This window comes from Cajanus cajan, chromosome 4 (assembly GCF_000230855.2).
Source record: "Cajanus cajan strain Asha chromosome 4, NIPB_CcT2T_4, whole genome shotgun sequence".
NCBI classification, from domain to species: Eukaryota; Viridiplantae; Streptophyta; class Magnoliopsida; order Fabales; family Fabaceae; genus Cajanus; species Cajanus cajan.
In genome coordinates this window covers 14,040,689-14,064,146 of record NC_138520.1, presented here as the reverse complement: position 1 = coordinate 14,064,146, position 23,458 = coordinate 14,040,689, and the positions used below count along the sequence as shown (strand labels likewise).

Here is a 23,458-nt window from a genome sequence, read left to right as displayed (position 1 = left end):
TCATGGCAAGCATATTTCCCCTCCCCGCAGTTGGGATCAGATTCAATTCGTCAATCAACTTTCATTTGCTTGCTTACTTAGATAACGAATCTTAACTATGGGGATCAACTAGGTTTGTTCAAATAAACTAGAGAAAATAAATATAAAAATAAAATTAATTTCTTCGTAAATTAAAATTAATTTATACACAAGTTAAAGAAATCAGTATTTTGAAAAACTAACATAAGAAAATTTTTACAAATTACGTAATAGAAAAAATTATTTTATTTTATTTTTTAATATTTTAAACTATCATATAAATACTTCTAAAATAATTTATCTAAACAAACTCATAAATTCTAGCAGCAACTAAAAGCACAAGCTCGCTACACTACTAGAAAAATGTCATTTTCTTGCAAATTTTTCTGCAAAAAAATATTCGCAGAAATTTTTTACAAATTTATTTGCGAAAAATAATTTATAGATATTTCTTACAAATTTTGCTACAATTTTAATAATCATAAGAAAAAAAGTTCCATGATAAAATTTGCAGAAAATATTGTAAGAATTTTATTTTGTTTCTTGCAAAAATAAATTCACAAGTAATGTGTTTACTAAATGGTATGCAGATTTTTCTGCAAATTTTAATCCATAGGAAAAATAAAAAAAATTTAAATTTATAAGTTTAATATTTTAAAAAAACTTCAAGTCTCACATCGATTAAAAATAAAACAATTAAAGAGTATATAAGTGGGGGAAACACTTACCTTACAAGTTGATTTGTATGGTTGAGTGTTAGGATGAATTCATTGTGAGCATTTGAAAGTTGAAGAATTATTGATAGAATTTATAGTAATTTCTTTAATTTTTTTTATAAAAATAGTACTAAAAAAACACTTTATAGCACACTTTTTTGTTAGTTAAAACTTGATACAAATTACAAAATTATGCAAGAATAATTAAATGAGTAAGACCTTTAAAATTAAGTGATTTTAATAAATTTTAATTATTAATAAAGAGTGTATTTAAAAATATGTTCCAGCATATTGTTGACATCTATCCATCAACTTTATATTAAATACAAAATTTTATCTTATGTAAGAATATTTTTAAGAATTCTTTTCAACAAGAGGGTTTGTAGATATTTTTTAACTTCTTATCTAATTTTATTTTTATTATCATAATTATTTATAAATTAAATATTAATTTTTAAAATATATTATTAATAAATAAAATTAATTTTTTACAATATAAATTATTCATCATAGATCTAAAATATAATTTATATGTTTAAAAATATTTATATATACTAATTTTAAATATAATTATACATTCAAACATAATATTTACATATTGTTTGTAAGGTAGCTAGTACTATTAGAATTTCTCTTATTACATGCGATTTTTTCTGCGAATTTTTCATAAAAATTCGTAGGAAACGTTGTTTTATCTGCAAGTAATACCTTCGTGGATAATATATTTTTGCAAATTTTAAAATTCGCAAAAAAATTTCCTGTGAAATTTCTTGTGAAAAAAATTCGTAGGAAAGTTTCCTGCAAAAAGAAATCGCAGGAAAATTCGTCAAAAATTTTCCTGCAAATTTTTTCACAAGAAATTCTGCAGGAATATTTTTTACAAAAAAATTAAAGAAATTACTATAAATTCTATCAATAATTCTTCAACTTTCAAATGCTCACAATGAATTCATTCGAAGTATTTGTGTTTCCATGCCTCCAACATGTGATATATAATCTTTTAAATTCTAAGATTGTAGATTATAAGCCTAACACTCAACCATACAAATCAACTTGTAAGGTAAGTGTTGCCCCAACTTATATACTCTTTAATTTTTTTTATTTTCAATCGATGTGAGACTTGAAATTTTTTTAAAATATTAAACTTATAAATTTAAATTTTTTTTATTTTTCCTGTAGATTAAAATTTGCAGAAAAATCTGCAAGAAAAGTTACCTGCAAAATTTTTCTACCATTTAGTAAACACAATACTTGCAAATTTATTTTTGCAAAATATGCAAGAAATAAAATAAAATTTTTACAATATTTTTTGCAAATTTTACCATGGAAATTTTATTCTTATGATTATTAAAATTGTAGCAAAATTTGTAAGAAATATCTATAAATTATTTTTCGCAAATAAATCTGTAAAAAAATTCTGCGAATATTTTTTTCAGGAAAATGACATTTTTCTAGTAGTGCTATTAGTCTATCAATATCTTATATAATAAAAAAAAAAATCTTATAAAAGTGATATAATTAATTGATTCTCTTTATTCTTATTAGTTGGGACTTGGAATTTAATCCAACTTTTCTCGTGTCTTATATTCTTTTTATGTAGAGTTTAAATTTTTTTTTAAAGAGATTGAAGATTATTAACCATGACCTTACATAGAATCGTACCTTATCCTATTTATGTAGATTAAATGATCATTTCACCATCTACACCTATTCCTAAACCACCAAAGGCAAATTATCTAGAACACACAAAACCAAGAAAACATTATCTCCCTAAGAAAGGGCATCAGCATTTGGTTTGACGCCTGAGGAAATCTCAACAAATGACATAAACATCGCCTGGTAGAAGGTTTGACCCATGTCAAACTAAAAATTGCCTAGAAAACTGCAAAATTATTTTTTCTTGTCAAACGACTTGGTTGAAATTGGCTTCATGATAAACCACAACTCACTACTAGAAAAATGTCATTTTCTTGCAATTTTTTCTGCAAAAAAATATTCGCAGAAAGTTTTTATGAATTTTCTTGCAAAACAATATTTGCAGAAAATTTTTGCGAATTTTTCTGCAAAAAAATATTCGCAGAATTTTTTTATTTTATTTGCGAAAAATAATTTACAGATATTTCTTACAAATTTTGCTACAATTTTAATAATCATAGAAATTTTTTTCATGGTAAAAATTTGCAGAAAATATTGTAAGAATTTTATCTTGTTTCTTGTAGATTTTCTTGTAAAAATAAATTCGCAAGTAATGTTTACTAAATGGTAGAAAAATTTTGCAGGTAACTTTTCTTGCGAATTTTCTTGCAAATTTTAATTCGCAAGAAAAATAAAAAATATATATTTAAATTTATAAGTTTAATATTTTAAAAAAAACTTCAAGTCCCACATCGATTTATATAAGTTGGGGGCAACACTTACTTTACAAGTTGATTTGTATGGTTGAGTGTTAGGTTACAATCTTAGAATTTAAAAGATTATGTATCACATGTTGGAGGTAGGGATGACAATGGGGCCCCATGGGAGCGGGTACCCACCCTCGCCCCGCTAGATGAAAATTGGCCCCATACTCACCCCATATCCGCGCGGGTATCTATTATACAGGTATCCATGAATTTCTTGAATACCCGCAGATATCCATGGATATTTATAAATTTTTAAGAAATTAAAAAAATTATATTACAAATAATTTTAAGTTTATATTTAATGTAATTGAAATATTAAAAATAAAAATTTAATGTTAATTTTGAACTTGTATTTAACGTTAATTTTGTTAAAATAATAATAAAAATGCAAGATAATCAATAACTTAAAATACATCAATCTCACAAGTAAGTTAAAGTCTCATCACAAAGTTATAATAATTCAATCTCATAATTTCAAACGAAAGTAAACAACTTAAAACAAATTTTATTGGTCCAATCAAAGATAGAAAATTAATCAAATTACATCCAACATAATTTTATAACATGCTTAACACATGTTGGTAACTTCATCAACCTTATTTTTGTAAGAAAAAAAGATGAGAGAGTGTAGTTTTAGAGTTATGTGGTACTAGGATAATTAGGATATTTAAGAAACATTATTAAACGGGTACCCGCGGGTATGTATATCATCATACCCACCCCTGCCCCGTTTATAAACGGGTAAAAAATTATCCGTCCCCATTATCCGCGGGTACCCAATTAGCCTATCCATTTATTATCCGTAGCGGATTTTACCCGCAGATACCCGCGGGTACGGGTATTTTTGTCATCCCTAGTTGGAGACATGGAAAGAAATATTTCGGATGAATTCATTGTGAGCATTTGAAAGTTGAATAATTATTGATAGAATTTATAGTAATTTCTTTAATTTTTTCGTAAAAAATATTCCTGCAGAATTTCTTGCAAAAAAATTCGCAAGAAACTTTCTTGCGAATTTTTTTTGCAGGAAACTTTCCTGCAAATTTTTTTTTGCAAGAAATTTTGCAGGAAAATTTCCTGCGAATTTTAAAATTCGCAAAAATATATTATCCACGAAGGTATTACCTGCAGATAAAATTTTGCAGAAAAATTTGTAGGAACAACATTTTCTGCGAATTTTTCATAAAAATTTGCTGAAAAAATCACATGTAATAAGAAAAATTCTAGTAGTGACTCTTTACTTAGCATAATCTTTGTAGGCCAAATCTACACGTGCTCTACTTGCCTTTTTGGCTCCTTTTCTCTTCCTTCTTCACTTACTTGAAGTTGTAACTTCAAGTAATCCACCTATCAACACAATTTGTTAAGCTCCACCTCATACTTGTTATTCGTCTCCATAAGGTCATTGTTGGTAGCTAAGGCGTCGACAACCACCTTTTCAAATTCCTGTAGCTTCTGGTTCAAATCTTCGACCTCCATGATCGGCTCCAACACCATGTTTTGCGTGAGAACGATTGAGCGAGCTTATAGCTCACAAAAAATCTTCCATTCTGTCATTGTGTTAATGTGATCAAGAGTCTTAACCTTAAGCATATATAATTTCTTGCATCACAATGTTCTTTGCATCGACCTTTTGAGTTCAAGAAGTTGTGGGTGGATATAGTTGGAGAAATAACTAGGGTCATTCAAGGGGCATCATATAGAGCTTTTTGTTTAAATCTCTTAGACTTCTCTTCATGACCTCGTTCTTCTCCTCTCCTCTTAAGATGGCTGCTTCAGTGGAACTCTTTGTCCTTGTGCCTTTTTTTTCTTTGCCTTACTTTTGGGGCTCTAGTGGAACCCCTCTAACAAAATCAACCTTAGTATAGTGCAGCTCCACTGATCTACAACAACTGATGTCTTTGGCCTATTGAACTTAGTCAGTCAACAAATTTTGAATGTTTAGCTTGTTGGCTTTGCAACTCACCATTATTCTTGCCAAAAAAACTGAGTCAAAATTAATATGGATTTTCACTTAATTATGAGTAAGCATAACAACATCTTACCTAATAGATCATGCTGAATTTTGAGACGATTCGAGCAAGTTTATAAGGTGACTAAGAGGCAGTTGTTGAGGGAGTTTTATTAACACGCCCAAGTCAACCTATTCCTCAATTGAAAGGTCCTTTTTAAGTAAATTTTAAAAGAGGGTTTACAACATAGTGATTAGCGCCAAGATATGTCTTACCACTAAAAAGCGAATAAACTTTTATCATCTTCACCACAAAAAAATTGCCTCCCATTCAGCCTAATCACTACCTTGAAAATCTATTTTAAAATTTTCATACAAAGAGATGAAACTTTTTAGAAGACACCTTTTGGAAATTTGAGCCAAAGAAACCCATTTTTCTTTGTCACTCGGTTGATAGTAATAAAAATGTAGAAACAACAAGGGAGTCAAACTTATATTTAGATAATGACAAAGGTTGTTGAATGCCTGTATGGTGACCCAATTATTTGGATGTAGCTAGGTTGGGGCCACACGTTCAAAACCTGTAGTACTCCCATGGTGAAATTGTTAAAGCGAAAACATACCTCCATATATGTCCGAAAAAAATTGTTGTAAATGTAAAACAAGGCCACCTTGGTTGAAGCTCAACTTGACAAAACATAATTTAGATTCAACCTTTCATTATTTCGGCACGACTTTAGGCCTATCGATTACAAATCTTCCTCCTCACCAAAGGTTAAAAATTTGGTGTAAGACAACAAATTAAGAATTGATCACAAGTCATTATACTAGAAGTAGAAGAAAGACACTTCTCCATGCACCCATTCATACCCAAGAATGGTGACCGTAATGTGCACCCTCCTTCGACTTTGAGTCTTTTTATATGTTAGTTGAAGCACTAGAGGACGACTCAAGTGGTGACACATCTTTGCTTCTATGTTGATCTTCTGCTTCCTAACCGACCACTACAACTTCCACCTTGGCACTAGTTTCACGATTGTCTCCAAGAGTTGACTCGATGGACTAAGATAAGGTTGATGATGAGTCACTTGATAGGGTCTCCAATTATGATGACACTTCATTGGAATCTTCTGCTGAGGAAAAATTAGACAACTCGACCATGGCAACTACTTCCCTCGGCACCCACTTGAGAAAAAGAAATCACACTTGTCTAAATTGGCAACTTTTAAGTAGAGTAGAAACACACTTGACTAAGATGTAACAATAGCAATATATAGTGGTGGGGACTTCACCACTCACACTTATTTATAATATCTTAGTTGGGGTAGATGGAACAACTCAACCTTTCCCAACCATTAGATCAAAAGTGATCTAATAGCTCACTATACGTGTCTCTTCATTTCCAGAGAAACATAACCTTTAGAAGTTGAAGCATGAGCGACACAACAATTATGAAACACCGCTCTAAAGAAACCCCTAACGCTATATACATAGGACCTTGTTCATCTATCTATTTCTCTTAGGCTTAGGGGCATGTATACTAGATGGACTCTTACATAACCAGAAACCAGTACCATCAGGTATCACTCAACAATCTTGGATGCCTATACCACCTTAACAATTGAAGACACCAAATGATCATTAAAGAAAAGAGAAACACTTATACACTTGTGCGTATAGAGTTCATACCCTTTGGCACCCTCAAACACTTATACACTTGTGCATATATGGTTCATACATGTTTTGCACCCTTGACCACCTATACATTTGCACGTATATGGTTCATCCGAGACCCTTAACCACCTATACACTTGAACATGTGCGATTCATGCTCATTTGGCACCCATTGCCACCTATGCACTTGCACATATATGGTTCATACGCGTTCACTCTCAACCACTTATACACATGCACACATATGGTTTATACCCATCTGACACTCTCAACCACCTATACACTTGGATGTGTGTGGTTCATACCCCTTTGACACCCTCGCTTGTTTATACACCTGAATGTGAATGCTCAAGCTCATTCAATAATATTTGTTCATTCATCACTCTTAAATGTTGTTACACCATGAAATTGAATATCCAAGTCATTTGACAACTAAAGATATTGAGTAGTTGCTTGTCATACATTAAGATAATCAGATTATTTAAGACTAATCATGATAGAACACAAATTAAGGAAGTATTACATAATTGATAACCTTTGACCGAGATCCATTGGGATTTGGGTCCATCACAATCAGTACAAATACTTCCTTTAACACCCCTCTTGAATGTGTGTGGTTCATACTCCTTTGATACCCTCAATCGTTTATACACCTGAATGTGAATGCTCAAGCTCATTCAATAATATTTGTTCATTTGTCACTCTCAAATGTTGTTACACCATGAAATTGAATATCCAAGTCATTTGACAACTAAAGATATTAAGTAGTTGCTTGTCATACATTAAGATAATCAAATTATTTAAGTCTAATCACGATAGAACACAAATTAAGGAAGTATTACATAATTGATAACCTCTAACCAAGATCCATTGGGATTTAGGTCCATCACAATCAATACAAATATTATATGTTAATATAAAATTATTGTTCACTATATTTGTATTTATTACATCAAGTGAATTTTTTACTTGAGCGTTAAAGTAACTTTTTACAAGTACATTTTCCTCAGCTTTGTAGGAAGATCAATTCATAAAATAAAGAGTAGAGAAAATATCACAAAAGGAAATAAGAAAGTGATCAATTCATAAAATAAAGAGTAAAGAAGATATCACACAAGGAAATAAGAAAGTAATCTCGTGTAGGTACACATGTATAATGTAACAGGGATATTTATTGTTTGTTAATTATGATATGCATGGTACGTAATCTTAAAATATTTAGCTAAGGAAGTTTAGTTTTGATGAAGCTTTCCATTGCTAACGGTGCAACTTAAAACAATAGGGATATTTATTGTTTGTTAATTATGATATGCATGGTGATCTTAAAATTAATATTTGAAGTACCTAATTTCAATTTTTTTTTGTGCAAAATTTATTAATCTTAGCATATCAATTATGTTATGTTATATACGTTGATTTTAATTTTTCATATGTTATATTCAATGATCTTTTTTCTATAAATCATGAATCTTTTCTGTTTCAGATCATGATTTAGACATTGATTTTCATCCTTGATTAATGATATCATTCATGAATATAAGGTTGAACTTCTTTGTTTAATGGAGACCTATATGAGTGGAGATAAGGCTTTGCGAATAACCCGTTGAATCTCACTTGATAAATGTTTCATGGTGCAAGAACAAGGTCATGTAGGAGGACTATGGTGTATGTGGAACTCTAGCATTTGGCAGATTAACGTTCTTGAACGCTCCACTCAATTTATTCACCTTAAGATTCAAGAGAATGTTTCTCCTTGGTAATGCACCATGGTTTATGCAAGCCCTCATAGTCAAGGCCACATAACACTCTAGAGAGACCTCATCCGCCTTGCAAACTTGTTGATGGCCCATGGATGTTGATGGGGGAATTTAATGCGGTTCTTTTTAACCATGAAAGATCAAGAGGTAGGGGTACATCAGTTTTCAGAGGAGATAATGCATTCCGTAATTGCATAAACCAATGTCAACTTGTTGATTTAGGTTTTAATGGTGCTTCTTTTACATGGAATCGAGGCAACCTGTTTGAATGATTAGATAGAGCGTTAGCTTCCTATGATTGGTGAGTTCTATTCCTTGAGGCCTTGATATACATCTTAACCCTTTAAAATTTGACCACTGCCCAATCCTCCTAAGATTAAAACCAGACCAACCAATGCGGCATTCTAGGAGACCCTTTCGTTTTGAGGCAGCTTGGTTAACCCATGAAGATTTCCCTAACATAATTCAGAATGGTTGGAATGCAAAAGATAACTGGATACAGCGGATTGATCATACAAAGAAAATCTTAATGGATTGGAATAAATCTTGTTTTGGGAATGTATTCTGTGCAAAATAGAGACTTCTTAGACATTTAAATGGGATTGTGCGAGAGCTTCTTCTTGGTCCCAATCGTTTTTTGGAGAAACTCCAGTTTGAGCTATGGTCTGAACTAGACCTTATCCTGAAGCGAGAGGAGATAATCTGGTTCCAGAATTCATGTTGCAAATGGCTCCAGTTAGGGGATTGAAACTCTAAATTTTTTCATGGTTCAACCATTGTTCGTAGAAGAAAGAGTAGAGTTGAGAGACTTTTAAATGACAGTGATGAATAGATTTCACATAAAGACGACTTGGAAATGATGGTGACAAATTTTTATAAAAACCTATTCTCTGACTCAGGTGATGCAACACCCTTTGGTATCTCAAATGCTTACTCTAAGCTTAGTAATGATGATATAGCCTTTATAGGTGAACCTATTCGTGATGAGAAGGTTTTAGCAGCTATGAAACGCGTGGGTAACTTCAAGGCGCCAGGACCAGATGGGTTGCAAGCCATCTTCTACAAGTCTTAGTGGAGTATTGCAGGTCCCATAGTGTGTCAACTAACCCATGACATTGAAGTCAACCCAAGCAAGGTTGCAGAAGTCAATGATACACTAATTGTTTTAATCCCAAAGGAGGAAATAGTTACACGTTTAAAACAAATGCGACCTATTGGCCTATGTAATGTCTCCTACAAGATCCTCACCAAAATCCTGGCACATCATCTGGTTCAAGTCATGGAATCTCTAGTGCATCCTAACCAATGCAGTTTCATTCCACAGCGTCATAGGAGGGACAACATTATAATTTTCCAGGAAGTTGTTCACTTGATAAGGCATAAATCTGGTAGCAAAGGTTGGATGGCTATAAAAACCGACATCGAGAAAGCTTATGTAGATTGAAATGGTCCTTTGTGAAAGATACCCTTATGGATATTGGTCTTCCACTTCATTTTTTTGACATTGTGTAGGCCTATATAACTTCTCTTAGATTTCACATGCTTTGGAATGGGGAAGCCTGGAGGAGTCACTACTACAAGATACATATTTTACATCGGTTCTCTAAAGGCATTTACATCGGTTCTAAAATCGATGTAGAATAGAGCGATGTAGAAAATGTATACATTTTTACATCGGTTCTGAAAAACCGATGTAGATTTAAGCATAAATCTACATCGGTTCTCCAGAGAACCGATGTAGATTTATGCTTAAATCTACATCGGTTCTCTTGAGAACCGATGTAGATTGCATTTTTTAAAAAAAAATAAAAAATATGACCCAGCAACAAGGTGCCAGCACAAACCAGCAAGGTGCCAGAAATAACTAAGAAAAATAAGAATGCTAAAATAATTCATTTTACCAAATAGAAGTAGCAAGTAGAAATAACTGCAAATTCAAGAAATGGGAAAAATAATTCATCTTCTGCTCGGGCAACAATGTCCCTCCATTCACACAGCCCTTGCAAACCAGGAAAACAGGGTGTATAAATTACAATAGAAGTTAAGAATAACAAGCAATGAAATCCAAAATGAATGCAATATATATTATATAGTTAATAAAAAATTTTCCCAGATTACCCCTAAATTAAAGAGACACTTAATATAAGTTTTCAAAGTTTTTACTTTCCAAGAAAAAAAACAGGAAACTATTTATATTTTAAAAGACGTATACATTAAATAAATTTTTTACTCATTTATTGAACTCATAAATACATAAATTTGAAATTAATGCTAAAAACATAATAAATTGAGTCTTATCATAATAAAGATCAAACTAATTTGAAAACTTGGATCCTATAATTAAAACTGAAGGGAGTATAAAAAAAACTTTTATAATAATTATCTTTTAAGTTAGATCATAATGGTTATACAATAAAGTTTTATTGTCCATTCAAGAAAATTAAATTATAAATAGGAAGAGGAAAGGAGGAAAAGACAACTAGAACTTCAGCAAGTGATCACTTACTTATCAATATACCGGTCGAGTCAGCTTTTAAAGAATGTAAGAGTGCTTTGAGAAGGCAATATGCTGGCAAACCAATTCTAATGATTCTTGCCCCTTTGCTAGACTTGGCTTCTTGTATATCTTCATATTTTATTAGCCCTTCAGTTATCAGTGATTCTCCAAGTTGATGACATTCCTTGAACAAGCCATTCAACAGCTACACAAGTCATAAAATACATATTTATTTAGTCCTAAAGCCTGATGCAAAACATGAACACAAAAAAAGTGATATTTGAGTCCATGACATGCCTCGGTGATCATAAAATATTGAAGAGAATACCTCAACTGCTTTGAACTCGGCCATATTATTTTAACGAGAATGATACAATAAATTCTGAAAGAATAATATCATATAGCCAGATCGGAAAGCCGATATTTTTCTCCATCCACCGCTGACAGAGAATAAAGGGGCCAAAAGAGACTCAAACTTAAAATAAACGATACACTACCCAGAAAATAGACAACAATCGAGGACAGCAGATGACTACCTGACAAGTTAAGTAATGAAATACAAGTATTATGCATTTATGCAACAGTAAATTTGGTGGAGTGGTTGTTAGAGAGAAATCTCATAAACAATCAACATATGAATATAACATAAACAAATATGATCATCTAGTATTTTGAAGTATTATCCCGTCTCAATCAATATTTAAGTGATAGAAAAGACATATCTTTGTTGGTCAAAAACAGCAAGTAAAGAATTTCCACGCTTGTCAATACCTTAAGAGAATTTGAAACTGGTGTGGTAGCTGAGATATTCACCTTCCGTCCTCTGAATACACCCCACAAGAAGAATATTCGATTCCAACCTGTAAGCATAACAAGTAACACGGAAAAAAATTAGAAAAATGAATGCTAAAAGCATGCTAATGTAGTTAGAATGTAAGAAGTACCACTGAAGAGTGATAGTAATAGAGAGACAAAAATAAACATAAAATGTTAATGTAGTTAAAACTAATTATATATACAACTAAAATAGTTTCTTACGCTGGGATCTCTCGGGAAGAACGTTAGATGGAAAAATTAAAAGCTCAATCCCATTCACATTTCCTTTAAGTGCCAAATCATTCTCGATCATCTGATCCACTAATTGTTTATAACATACATAGCTGGAAAAAGACATACATATGAGTAGACGGTATAAAACCAAGCTTGTTAGTACAAAAGAAATGCCCAACAAACCTATCATCATCACGTGTGTAAAAGAAGAGACCAATATTATCTTCAGTGACTCGACTTGCCATAAATTGGGATGGCCAAAGCCTCAAGCGAGGTAGTTCCTCCAGTATAATTATTTTAGGAAGCCTAGACGCCATTTTGACAACTATAGATGATGAACAATTTGATAAGTGAGCTTGAATCCCATCCCATGTCCCTACAATCCCCTCACTAAAGTGTATCTGAAACTTGCCCCTGCATGAATACAAATACACAAAAAATTCAAATTTGTACACCCTTAAAGAAAAACTAAATAGTTAAACTGAAGAGAAATAAAATGGGTCATACAGCCACGAAGAATTGGCCTCTGGAACGAAAAAATCCTGTGAAAGAAATGTTGTCTCAACCTGCACCGAGTCTCTCGAGCATGTCCCTTCATCAGAAGCAGGGTGGATGCGTAATTTATATATGCTCATGGCTGTAGCAGCTTTTGTGGTCTGTTCACCTTGCTGGTTCACACTTTTCTTCTTTTCATTTGGACAGTTGGGGTCTTTATGAGTGTTGTGATTGCTTTCCCGTAATCTATGATCCGATTGTCCAGATTTTTTAATAGCATCAATATTGCAAAAAATGGGTCCAGAAAATGAAGTTTCACCATTAGATATTTCTGGAATGAAAGAAGTAATAGAAGAAAAAAAAACCCAATTTAGATCGAAACCTTGGCAACGTCGAGACTTTGGCAATCCATAGCAGCAACTGCAACCTACTCATACAAGGCCCATTCTGCACAAAAATTAGTCAAAAGGAAAATTCAATAAATGTAGACCTACAACTAAAGCATAGTAGTAAAAAAGAAGTGAGGTACAGAACAAAACAGCGCAATTAGAAGCTCCAAACATCACCGCGTAAAATTAAAAACAAGAGAATCACACAATTGAAGAGTAATAAGAAAAATTAGGTCAGTGGCGTGAGGGAAGTAACCTTCGTTGCCGAGATTGGATCGTTGTTTGGGGTCGTTCAAGATGGAGAGGTCGTGCTTGAGAACTTTCTCAAAATGGTGAACCTTGAGCTTCCTGACAAGGCAGAGGTCGAGAATGGCGGAGACGGCGAGCAGCGTGGAACGCATGGCAGCGTGGAGCGTGGGGAGTTCGTGCTCGGTGACGTCTACATCGTCGAATTAGAATGCGTGAGAGTTTGAATTTAGGGTTTAGGAAATGAGGAGGGGAATGCGGGAGGGGGCATTGGAGAGGAGGAGGTTGTTGAGGAGGACGAGGAGGAAGGTGCGGGATTCGTGTAGGGTTAGGAAATCGCGGACGGTGATGCGGTGGTTCAAGGAAGTGGATGGAGTGGTGTTGGACGAGGAGAGTCTATCGAGAGCACGGTGGAGTCGATACGCACTTGAGCGCGAGACGTGGCGACGGTGAAGACGGAGGAGGAAGCACTTGAGCTCTTCGTCGTTGCTCGCGGCGGCTGGGACGTTGCTGAGTGAAAGGGTATGCTTTAACCTAGCGTGTTCGCGGATGAGGGGCTCACTTCTACATTGGTCATAAGAAAAACCGATGTAGAATAACTTCCTGATTCCATTTTTACATCGGTCAATCTTAAAACCGATGTAGATATGCTCATATTTACATCGTTTCTCCTCTCAACCGATGTAAATATGTTTGTATTTTCTATTTATTTACAAGTTTGCCACCGCATTTATTATTTACATCGGTTCTACTAAAATCGATGTAAATATAGCGATGTAAAACAGTATTTTTCTAGTAGTGAGTTCAAACCTACTCGAGGAATCCAACAAGGAGATTCGCTATCACCTTACTTGTTTGTTCTATGCATGGAACGACTATTTCATCTTATTATTGCAGCAATTGATGCTCATTTGGAAACCAATCAAGCTCTCTAGAGATGGTCCTCCTCTCTCATCTTGCCTTTGCGGATGATCTAGTTCTATTTGCAGAAGCCTCTTTAGACCAGATAGAATTATCTAATCCTGTCTAAACCACTTTAGCGCTAGCTCTGGTCAGAAAGTAAGTATGGAGAAAACTATAATCTTTTTTCTCTAAAAATGTCCCTCATACAACCCGTGAAGAGATTAGTTACTCCTTTGGGTTTCAACATACTGACAACCTTGGAAGATACTTAGGCATCCCAGCCCACCATGCTCGAGTTCGTCGGAGTGACTACCACGAAGTCATCGAGCGAGTAAATAAGAAGTTAAGTGGATGGAAAGCTACTGCCCTTTCCTTTGCAGGGTTTCTTACTCTCTGTAAATTCGTGGTTGCAGCCATCCCAGCTTACACAATGCATCTACCGAAAAGTATATGCGCTGAAGTAGACCGCTTATGTCGTAATTTCCTATGGGGGGGAGTCTTCCAATCATAAAAAAAATACCATGTTATTGGTTGGAATAAGATCTGTTGTCCTAAAGAGGCGGGTGGGCTAGGCCTACGATCAATGCGTAATGTAAACACAACTTACATGATGAAGAACTGCTGGAATCTAATTCAAGATCCTCATAAGTTATGGGTACAAGTAGTTAGAGCAAAGTAAAAGTGTAAGAATGAAAACATACCTCAGGTAATGAAGACAAACAAAATGTCTAATTTATGGAAGGGTATATGTGCATCTTGGGACTTAATTAAACCACATATTCGATGGCATATTAATAATGGGAGAATTGCAAGTTTCTAGTATGATAAATGGTTGCCAAACCATATGCCAATTATCCATTATTCAAGCACCTTCATCCCCCCGGTGGAGCTGTTCAAGACGGTCCATGAATATACCTTAGGTCAGGGCCCGTGGCAGATTGACCACCTCCAATCATGGCTTCCTCAAATCATTTTAGAGAGTATATATCACTTCCCCCTTCCAACTAATGACTATCGGCAGGATGTCGTGCTGTGGGGGCCCTCTAAGGATGAATTTTTTACTACAAAGTCAACATTTACAATTGCATCCTCCTTTCATACAGTTTCTCACCCCCCGGCCTTTAAAGCAATATGGAGATGGAATGACCCAGAAAGGATACGTGTCCTCCTATGGCGAGTGGTGCATGGAAGTCTAATGATAAACAAAGTAAGGGTTGATCGAGGTTTAGGGATTGATCCAACTTGCCCAGTTTGCGTGCAAGGAACTGAAAACAACCTTCACGCCCTAAGAGACTGCAAATTTGCAGCAGAAATATGGTCAAGAGCCTCAGGGGATTCTCTGCCCAGACTATTCTTTGAAGATAATATTCATGATGGGTTCATGCTAACCTGAAAGAAAGAAGGCCATCTCACGTGAACTGGCCCATTTTGTTCGTTGTTACACTAGACTCCCTTTGGATTAGACGAAACAAAATAGTCTTCGACAATTCCTTCTCTTCATCTGAACAGGTGGTAAAGGGAATTAATGCTCGTGTTACGACAATAATCTCCAGCCACACAAATATTTCTTTACTAAGTGATCCTCTGTGTGGTCGCCAAGATACTCATTGGAGGTTTCCGCCTACAGGTCACATTAAATTGAATGGGGATGGAGTCGTGTCAAACGATGGAATTGGAGCTTGTGGAGGGGTTGTTTGTGATTCATCAGGCAACCTACTACTCGCTTTCTCCAAAAAACTAGGTCGCATTTCAATCCTCATGGCTGAAGTATGGGCCATATATCAAGGACTTCTTATCATCAAAGACCGTTATGCTAGAAGCCTTATCATTTGTGAATCAGACTCCGCTGAAGCAGTTGAACTAATTGAGGAAGCGTGTGCTTGTCATCATCCTTGCTTTGGTCTTACCCAACAATATCTTTACATTTTTCATCCTTTTTGTGTATTCACATTCCTAGAGAAGCCAACATTGTGGCAGATAGGTTAGCTAAACATAGTTTTTGGATAGAGGAGGAGCTAACAATATTCTCTTTCCCTCCTAGTTTCCTTCATTCTTTGTTATCCGCAAACCTTGTTGGTGTTGTTTAATTTTATTTCCTTTGAGCGTTTAGCCCCTTCTTTTACCAAAAAAAAAAAAAAACACTGATTTCGTGACTAGTTTTTATTTCTTTAATTATTTCTAGATTTGTTACTATAAGAGATTAAAACAAATATTTAAAAAATTAAACTAATCATTAAATTAGACAGGCTATTAAGATTATCAAATTGATTAGGACACCAATTTGTAGATAAAAGGTTAAATAGGTGAATGTATAATTAAATTGCATAATTCAATTTTTATTAACTTTTAAAAAAATATTTATATTTTATATTTATAAATTTAAATAAAATTAATGCAATGTGTTAAAATATTAAATTTCTTCTCCCTGCTCTATGCTTATATTCGTATGTGAAGAACACTTGAATTGTTTGATGTTTTTCTTCTACAATATTGGATTTCGTGTGTTGTTTCTCTCTTACTAATCTTTAAAATATTGAAATTATTCTCCCAGCTTTATACTTATATTCGTAAAAATTAATTGATATGAAAAGTACATGTGTAATAAATATATTTTATATTATTAAATATATTATCTTTAATGAATATAGTATTTGATAGTATTACCAAAATTAAATAGATATAAAATTTAATAACGAATTAAATTAATATTATATAAGGAAAGTAACTTTATTTTTCTGATTTTGCAAAATTCATATTATAATTAATAAATACTATAAATAATAATGTATTAGAATAAATGTGCCTATTAATATATTTAGAAATATCTTATGAATAATATTAAATGATATATTAATTTTTTTTCCTTTGAATATTTAATTTTAATCTTATAACATCTCTCAAATTTGATATTTCAATGATTACACTGCATGACACTTCAAATTCATATGGCGACACCACCTTTAAACATTCAGATCTCACCCTAGATAGTCCTTTTCAAGATCTCCGTCCTTTTCAAGATCTCCAATTGCTTTCAAGATCAACAATTGTCCACATATATCTACGCAAAACTTTTCAGCATACTTTATCCTCATTTATATACTTATTAGAAAACTTTTGTTACTCATCCTTAAATTATTCCAAATCAAACATGTTTAATTATAAGGTTCTTAAGTGATAAATTACTTGTGTGTATATATATATATAGAGAGAGAGAGAAACAAAAAAGGATCCGTTTACTCAAAGAGTAAGTTTATCTAGTCGACTTACTCTATTCAATAATTCATATTTTATATCAAATTTTAAATATCTAATTGTTAAATTTAAAGTTCTTAATACATAGATCAAATCTGTAAATTTTTCAAAATTTTGAAAATCATTTGATATTTGACAGATAATCATAAAATTATTTTATACATTGATTTGAATTAATGAAATAAAGTATCAAATGATTTTCAAATTTTTAAAAATTTGCACACTAGATCTATGCATTAAGAACTATGAATTCAATGGGTTGGATTATTGAAATTTGATGTAAAACATAAGTTATTGAAATTTGATTTAGACTTACTTCTAGAATAAACAAATCCCTTCTTATATATATGTGTGTGTGTACGCGCAGTAACGCGCACGTGTGTGTTTAGGGTTTAGGCCTAAATTCTAAATTCTAAGTGTGTATGCGTGTGTGTGTGTGATATCAAATTATAAGTTCTTAACGTATAGATCAAACTTATAAACTTTTAAAAAAATTTAAAAATTATATGACATTTCATTATATAGATTCAAATTAACATATAAATATTTTTAAAATTTTTAATTTAACAGTTTAATTGTTAAAATTTATCATACACCATGAGTTATTAAATCAAGAGTTTTTCTTAAAATAATATATATATATATATATATATATATATATATATATAGATAGATAGATAGATAGATTATAATGATATAAATATTTAATACAAGTAATAAATGTATATTATTTTATTTTATTTCATCAATATATTATATTTATTTTCTAGTATTAATAAATTTATTTGTATAATACTTTAAAAAATAAGTTACTTAATAATATATAAAGAAGAAATCACTTTATTTTTTTATTCACTTTATTGTATTATAATTAGTAAATAATAATATTTAAGAAAAAAATTCATATATTTATAAAACATTTTATTAATAACATAAAATATTATATTACTTTTATTAGTACGAAAGGATAAAGGTAGACTTTAATGAATGTCAATAATAATCTTATTTTAAAGTAATTTTTTTTAATGATTAATATTACATATACAATAAAAATTGTATATTAATTTATACAACTTTTTCTTTGTATCTATTCCTTTTTGATCACTTCATTTATTTTAGAAAAATATTTATTAATAATAGAAAAAAAATGAGGTTATATAACTTATTGTTCTAAATGTAATATATATATATATATATATATATATATATATATATATATATATATATATAGATATTATTAGTTTTGCATCATCTTTCTTATTTTATTGACCATTTATGATAATGTTTGAGGATAATTTCAACGTCAAATTTTCATTTATGCCATCACATTTTTTACTAAAACTTACACATCTTTTAATACATAGAAAAATAAATTAGAAAATCAATCAGTTAATTTGTTCCATAAGTCAAATAAAGAATTATTCGGATATCTAGCCATTAATCAAAAGTTTTATTTATCCTTTTTCATCCCTCCCTACTTGTTAGTCTCTAATTTGTCTAAAATTCATTCCCTCTCTCTTCTATATTTTGTTTATATTAGGTGTCAAATAAAAGGGAAAGAAAAATAAACTTGAAGAAAAAGAGAAGAAAAAAAATAGAAGAAAAAAAATGTGTTTGGGTTACATTAATAAAAATAAAGAGGCCGGAAAGGAGTGAAGAAATTGATCTCTATTTATTGGAAAGAGTAGAAAAAAAGAAAGTAATAATAAATAAATAAAATATTTGCAATGTATTTTTACATTAATTAAAAAAATTAATGTGTTTACTACATTATTTATTTAAAATGAAATGATTTATTATATTCTCTATTTTTCTCTTAAAAAGTTATTTAATTTGTATAAAATGAAAACAAAATAAAAAAAATGAAAAGAGAAATGTCAATTTGGATATTTTTTTTTATAATCCTAGAAAATCTCTTACTTCCTTAATTATTTCTCCTTTATATGGTGAAAATATGACATTTGTATCGACACATTTTTGTCCAAGTAAAATTGAGGTTTAGAATTTAAGTTTTTTAGATGAAATGAATATGTTTATTTCATTTAAGATATTAGTTAAATTTTTTAACCAAAATTAATTAATAAATATTTTGCACCAATAATATGATGACTAATAAATAAAATACTTGACATATTTATTTAATTTTTCATTTTCTTCCGCTTTATTTTTACGTAAACAAACAAAATAACTTGCACATAAACCACATTGCATGCATATCATGTGAAAAAAATTGTTTATCACCTTTTTCTTAATTTAATAAGAAATTTGATATGGCCTGCCAATTATATTCGAGTCTTTTGGACAGAATAAAGTGTGTCTACTTTATAAATAATAACTAGTCAACTTTCTTAATATAAATAAGTCAATTAACAAAATTATAAATATTTTACATTAATAATATGATAACCAAATGAAATACTTGACAATTTTATTCAATTTCTTCTTTTCTATTTCCTTCCACTTCATTTCTACCCAAACAAACAAAATTACTTGAACATAAACCACATTGCATATATCCATGAAAATAGATCCTCCCGTAAATTTCTATATACATATCTTGTAAAAAATTGATTATCACTTTTTTTAATTAATTAAAAATTTAATATGGCCATCCTATTATATGAAAGGATTCATTCACCTGTGTATCTATAAATTAAATTCTTCACATCAAGGCCTTATAGCTATTATTCATCCAAGACAGGCCTTAGTATTCTCATCACCCAAAGGTTTATGGGTGACATTCTTTCATTTCCATGATGGAGCTCCAAAACCATTCCGAGTCTATTGGGTTTAGGTTTGATCCTACTGATGATATTCTTGCGGGTTACTACCTAAGGAGAATCTTAGCTCAATCACTCCCTAATGATGTCATTCAAGAATATGATGTGTTTCAAACTCAGCCTTGGGGGCTGCCAGGAGGTTTGTCAAGAAAATATAAAACTAAATGCTCTCTTTCTATTTAATGCTTTGTGAAAATCCTAAGATAAATTAAGAATTAAAATGATTTTTCTTTTTACCGGTGTAAAAGAACACTCTCGTAATTTCTAATGTAATTATATTATAATCTTTAATAAAACTTTTTTTACTATTGATTTCCTAATCATTCTCTCAAGGATATTGACTAGAACAATTTTTTTTTTTTTATAAACTTGACCCAGGAAAAAATGTGTCTTGTCTAAGAAATCACATTCAAATTTCAGTGTCCCTTGTATGCTTATGTGTGGGAACAAATAAATGAGCAAAAATAATATCATCACATTCTTGAAATAAAAAAGGTTAAAAACTTAATTTGGTCCCTTATAATATTTTTAGTTTCAATCAAGTCTCACTTTAATTTTTTGTTTCAATTTGGTCCCTAATAATTTAAATTACTATAATGTCTGACTTTTCGTCCAAATTTTTTAAACTGAGTTAACTATTGGTCACGTGGATGCCATGTAGATGCATAGGTGACATGGTCCCATACGTCTTCTTTAATGCATCTGGAACGGCCCGTTCTGAAACCAGAACGACCTCCATTTTGATTGCTCTCATTGTGTATTAATTTTGCATCTGGAATGGCCCGTTCCAGTTGCATTATTTAACACACAAAGAGTAAAGGCAGAACGGGCCGTTCTGGATTTAGAACGGGTCGTTCTAGAACGCCCACCACGTCTGTATGTTCAACAAAATGCAGTAATGTGATTCAAAGATTGAAAACAAAAATTCATAACATAACATAAATTCAAATACTGCAATATGGTTCAGAAACAGAAAACAAAAATTCATAACATAACATATACTAAAAAATTTCAAAGAAATTACTAAGGAGGGAAATAAAATCATGTCGTTTCATTCTTGACTGTATAGTGTCGATTTAGTAGTAAGTGGTTCACTCCAGTTTGACTAATAATGAAATAAAACCTATCATCATTGTCCTTAGTGATACACTGCATTGCATAACAAGTATTATAATTAATACTTCTAAGAGCTCCTATATCATGCAATTGGTCCAAAAAAGGTGTATAGCCCAAATGTTTAGCAATTGAAGTTATCAATCTCTCATTGACAATATTACCAAATTCAGTGTTTGAAATGCTTTGTACCTTGGGTTTTTTTTTCCTTACACGATTCATAACCGTGATTTAGAATCATGGGCGTGAACTATAATCATTGACCGTTTACAGTTGGCGTTCTGGAACCAGAATGACCCGTTCTGATTGCACTCTTTGTGTGTTAATTTTGCATCTGGAACGGGTCGTTCTAGAAGCAAAATTAACACACAGTGAGTGCAAGCAAAACGGGCTGTTCCGGTTTCAGAACGGGCCGTTCCAGATGCATTAAAGAAGACGTATGGGGCCTTGCCACCTACGCATCTAAGTGGCATCTACGTGGCATCCACGTGGCCAACAATTAACTCCATTTAAGAAATTTGGACGGAAGGTCTGACATTGTAGTAATTTAAATTATTAGGGACCAAATTGAAATAAAAAATTAAAGTGAGACTAAATTGAAACTAAAAAATATTATAAGAGATCAAATTAGGTTTTAACCTAATAAAAATAGTGTTTGTTTTCCTAATTGTGTGTGTTCCAGGTGAGAAGCATCTGAATTGGCTGAAGTTTTTCTTCTACAATATTGGGGCTCGTGTGTTCGAAAACCCTGATAAGAGAGTTGCTGGGAATGGCCAATGGAGAATAATGGAGAAAGATGAAGATTTTCAGCTCCCTACCAAACTGCAGTGGATTGCCAAGAGAAACATTTTGGTTTTCTGGGAAGCCAAAGGAAACCGTTTTACTGAAACAAATTGGATGATGCATGAGTTCCACCTTGCCCCAAAATCAAATCCATCTCAGGTAAACATTATCATTAATACAATTGTGTCCACCATCATCACTATCAAAATTGTTCAACAGCTAGCTTAAAAGTAGTAATGCCTTTTGTGCTCAGTTGAAACACTAATATGATTATATGAGTATTGGATTTTCTTGAAAATATTCTTAGAGGTCTTATTAATCAATAAAACACACAGAAGATTAAATATTAAAATTAAAGTTGGAGGTAATTGTACTGTCTCAAAACTATCTTGAGAGAGACTATCCAATTATATAATAGTCAAGTTAGCATTGAGTTAAGATATTTATTGAGATAAGAGATTTAATCCAGAATTAATACCACTAATGCATATATTAAATCTCATAATATAACATTAATTATTTTGATGTTTTAAAATAGAAACTACATAAATTATAAAATTCATAAATTATGATAACTCTGATATAAATAGATAAAAAAAATTACATATTTTTTAATGATCTAGACTTAGATTCTAACTAAGTATTTTCTAGTGTGTTTTCCATTCTAGAACAAGTATGGTGCCATATATATATATATATATATATATATATATATATATATATATATATATATATATATATATATATATATTCTTTTCTTTCTTGTTTACTAGTATCTGATCACTCCTATTTGAATGCTAATGTAGATGACAGATTGGGCTGTGTATCGCATATTCAGCAAGGGGGCAAAAACACAAAAGATTGCAAAAAAGTATAGTGGGGAGACCTCGAATATAAACAATGTTGGAAAATCTGAGGATGTCACACAAAGTCATTGATTCCACAATGGACAAATGCAGTGTCTTTGCCTTTCCTCTCTTGTGTCACTTTCAATCTCATGTTTTAGTGAAGGCAGACACTACCTAAGATTAGGGGTGGGCAAAAAAAACTAAACTGAGCTGAACTGGTGGTGAACTGTACTATAAAAAACTGAACTGTTTGTAAAAAAAACTGAACTGAACTGTTTAAAAAAAACTGAACTGAACTGAACTGTTGTAAAGTTGAACTGTACTGAACTATATAAACTGAATTGAATTATAAAAATTGAACTATTTTTATAAAAGAATAAAAATTAAATGTGTTTAACATGTTATGTCTTAATAGATTAGCTCGATAGTCTAATAACCAAAATTTTAGAAAAAAAGTGATTTGAAAAAAAATTATATCAATTTTGTTGAACTTAACGGATCAATTGAGCTATGTTGAACTACTTATTTTTAGGCTTAAAATTCACTGAGTTTGTTTGACTTAATTTTATATTTTTTTCCTTTAA

At 31.6% G+C, this 23,458-nt stretch overlaps 2 protein-coding genes across 8 annotated transcripts; one reads left to right on the top strand and one right to left on the bottom strand.

Annotated features, from left to right (window-relative positions):
- Positions 1–4,345: 4,345 nt before the first annotated feature.
- LOC145956721 (ASI1-immunoprecipitated protein 2) lies at positions 4,346–13,780 on the bottom strand. 7 transcript variants are annotated; one of them, XR_014432958.1, is made up of 9 exons: positions 13,206–13,775; positions 12,944–12,987; positions 12,573–12,841; positions 12,249–12,479; positions 12,054–12,175; positions 11,787–11,875; positions 11,025–11,220; positions 7,285–7,414; positions 4,346–6,272 (listed from the first exon to the last, which is right to left on the bottom strand). XR_014432958.1 is itself a non-coding variant. In XM_083072291.1 (8 exons), the coding sequence occupies exons 1-8, from the start codon at positions 13,348–13,350 to the stop codon at positions 6,232–6,234; spliced, it is 1,137 nt and encodes a 378-aa protein (XP_082928417.1). In that variant the 5' UTR covers positions 13,351–13,776; the 3' UTR covers positions 4,346–6,231. The 7 variants fall into 7 exon arrangements, 5 of the variants coding, with proteins under 5 accessions (XP_082928417.1, XP_082928418.1, XP_082928416.1 ...); XM_083072291.1 differs by lacking the exon at positions 7,285–7,414 and having other exon boundaries at positions 13,206–13,776; XM_083072292.1 differs by lacking the exon at positions 4,346–6,272 and having other exon boundaries at positions 6,284–7,414.
- A 6,326-nt stretch (positions 13,781–20,106) lies between these two features.
- Positions 20,107–22,964, top strand: LOC109807086 (NAC domain-containing protein 2). The gene is made up of 3 exons (XM_083073398.1): positions 20,107–20,269; positions 21,926–22,185; positions 22,833–22,964. Exons 1-3 carry the CDS (start codon positions 20,107–20,109, stop codon positions 22,962–22,964), a joined length of 555 nt encoding a protein of 184 aa, XP_082929524.1.
- The last annotated feature ends 494 nt before the right edge of the window (positions 22,965–23,458 follow it).

Coding starts and splice junctions, on each gene's coding strand:
- LOC145956721 (XM_083072290.1), bottom strand. CDS start 13,350: ATGCGTTCCACGCTGCTCGCCGTCTCCGCCATTCTCGACCTCTGCCTT. Junction 12,842..12,943: donor CAAAGTCTCGACGTTGCCAA/GGTTTCGATCTA, acceptor TTTTGCAATATT/GATGCTATTAAAAAATCTGG. Junction 12,480..12,572: donor GAGGCCAATTCTTCGTGGCT/GTATGACCCATT, acceptor GTATTCATGCAG/GGGCAAGTTTCAGATACACT.
- LOC109807086 (XM_083073398.1), top strand. CDS start 20,107: ATGGAGCTCCAAAACCATTCCGAGTCTATTGGGTTTAGGTTTGATCCT. Junction 20,270..21,925: donor GCCTTGGGGGCTGCCAGGAG/GTTTGTCAAGAA, acceptor TGTGTGTTCCAG/GTGAGAAGCATCTGAATTGG. Junction 22,186..22,832: donor CAAAATCAAATCCATCTCAG/GTAAACATTATC, acceptor ATGCTAATGTAG/ATGACAGATTGGGCTGTGTA.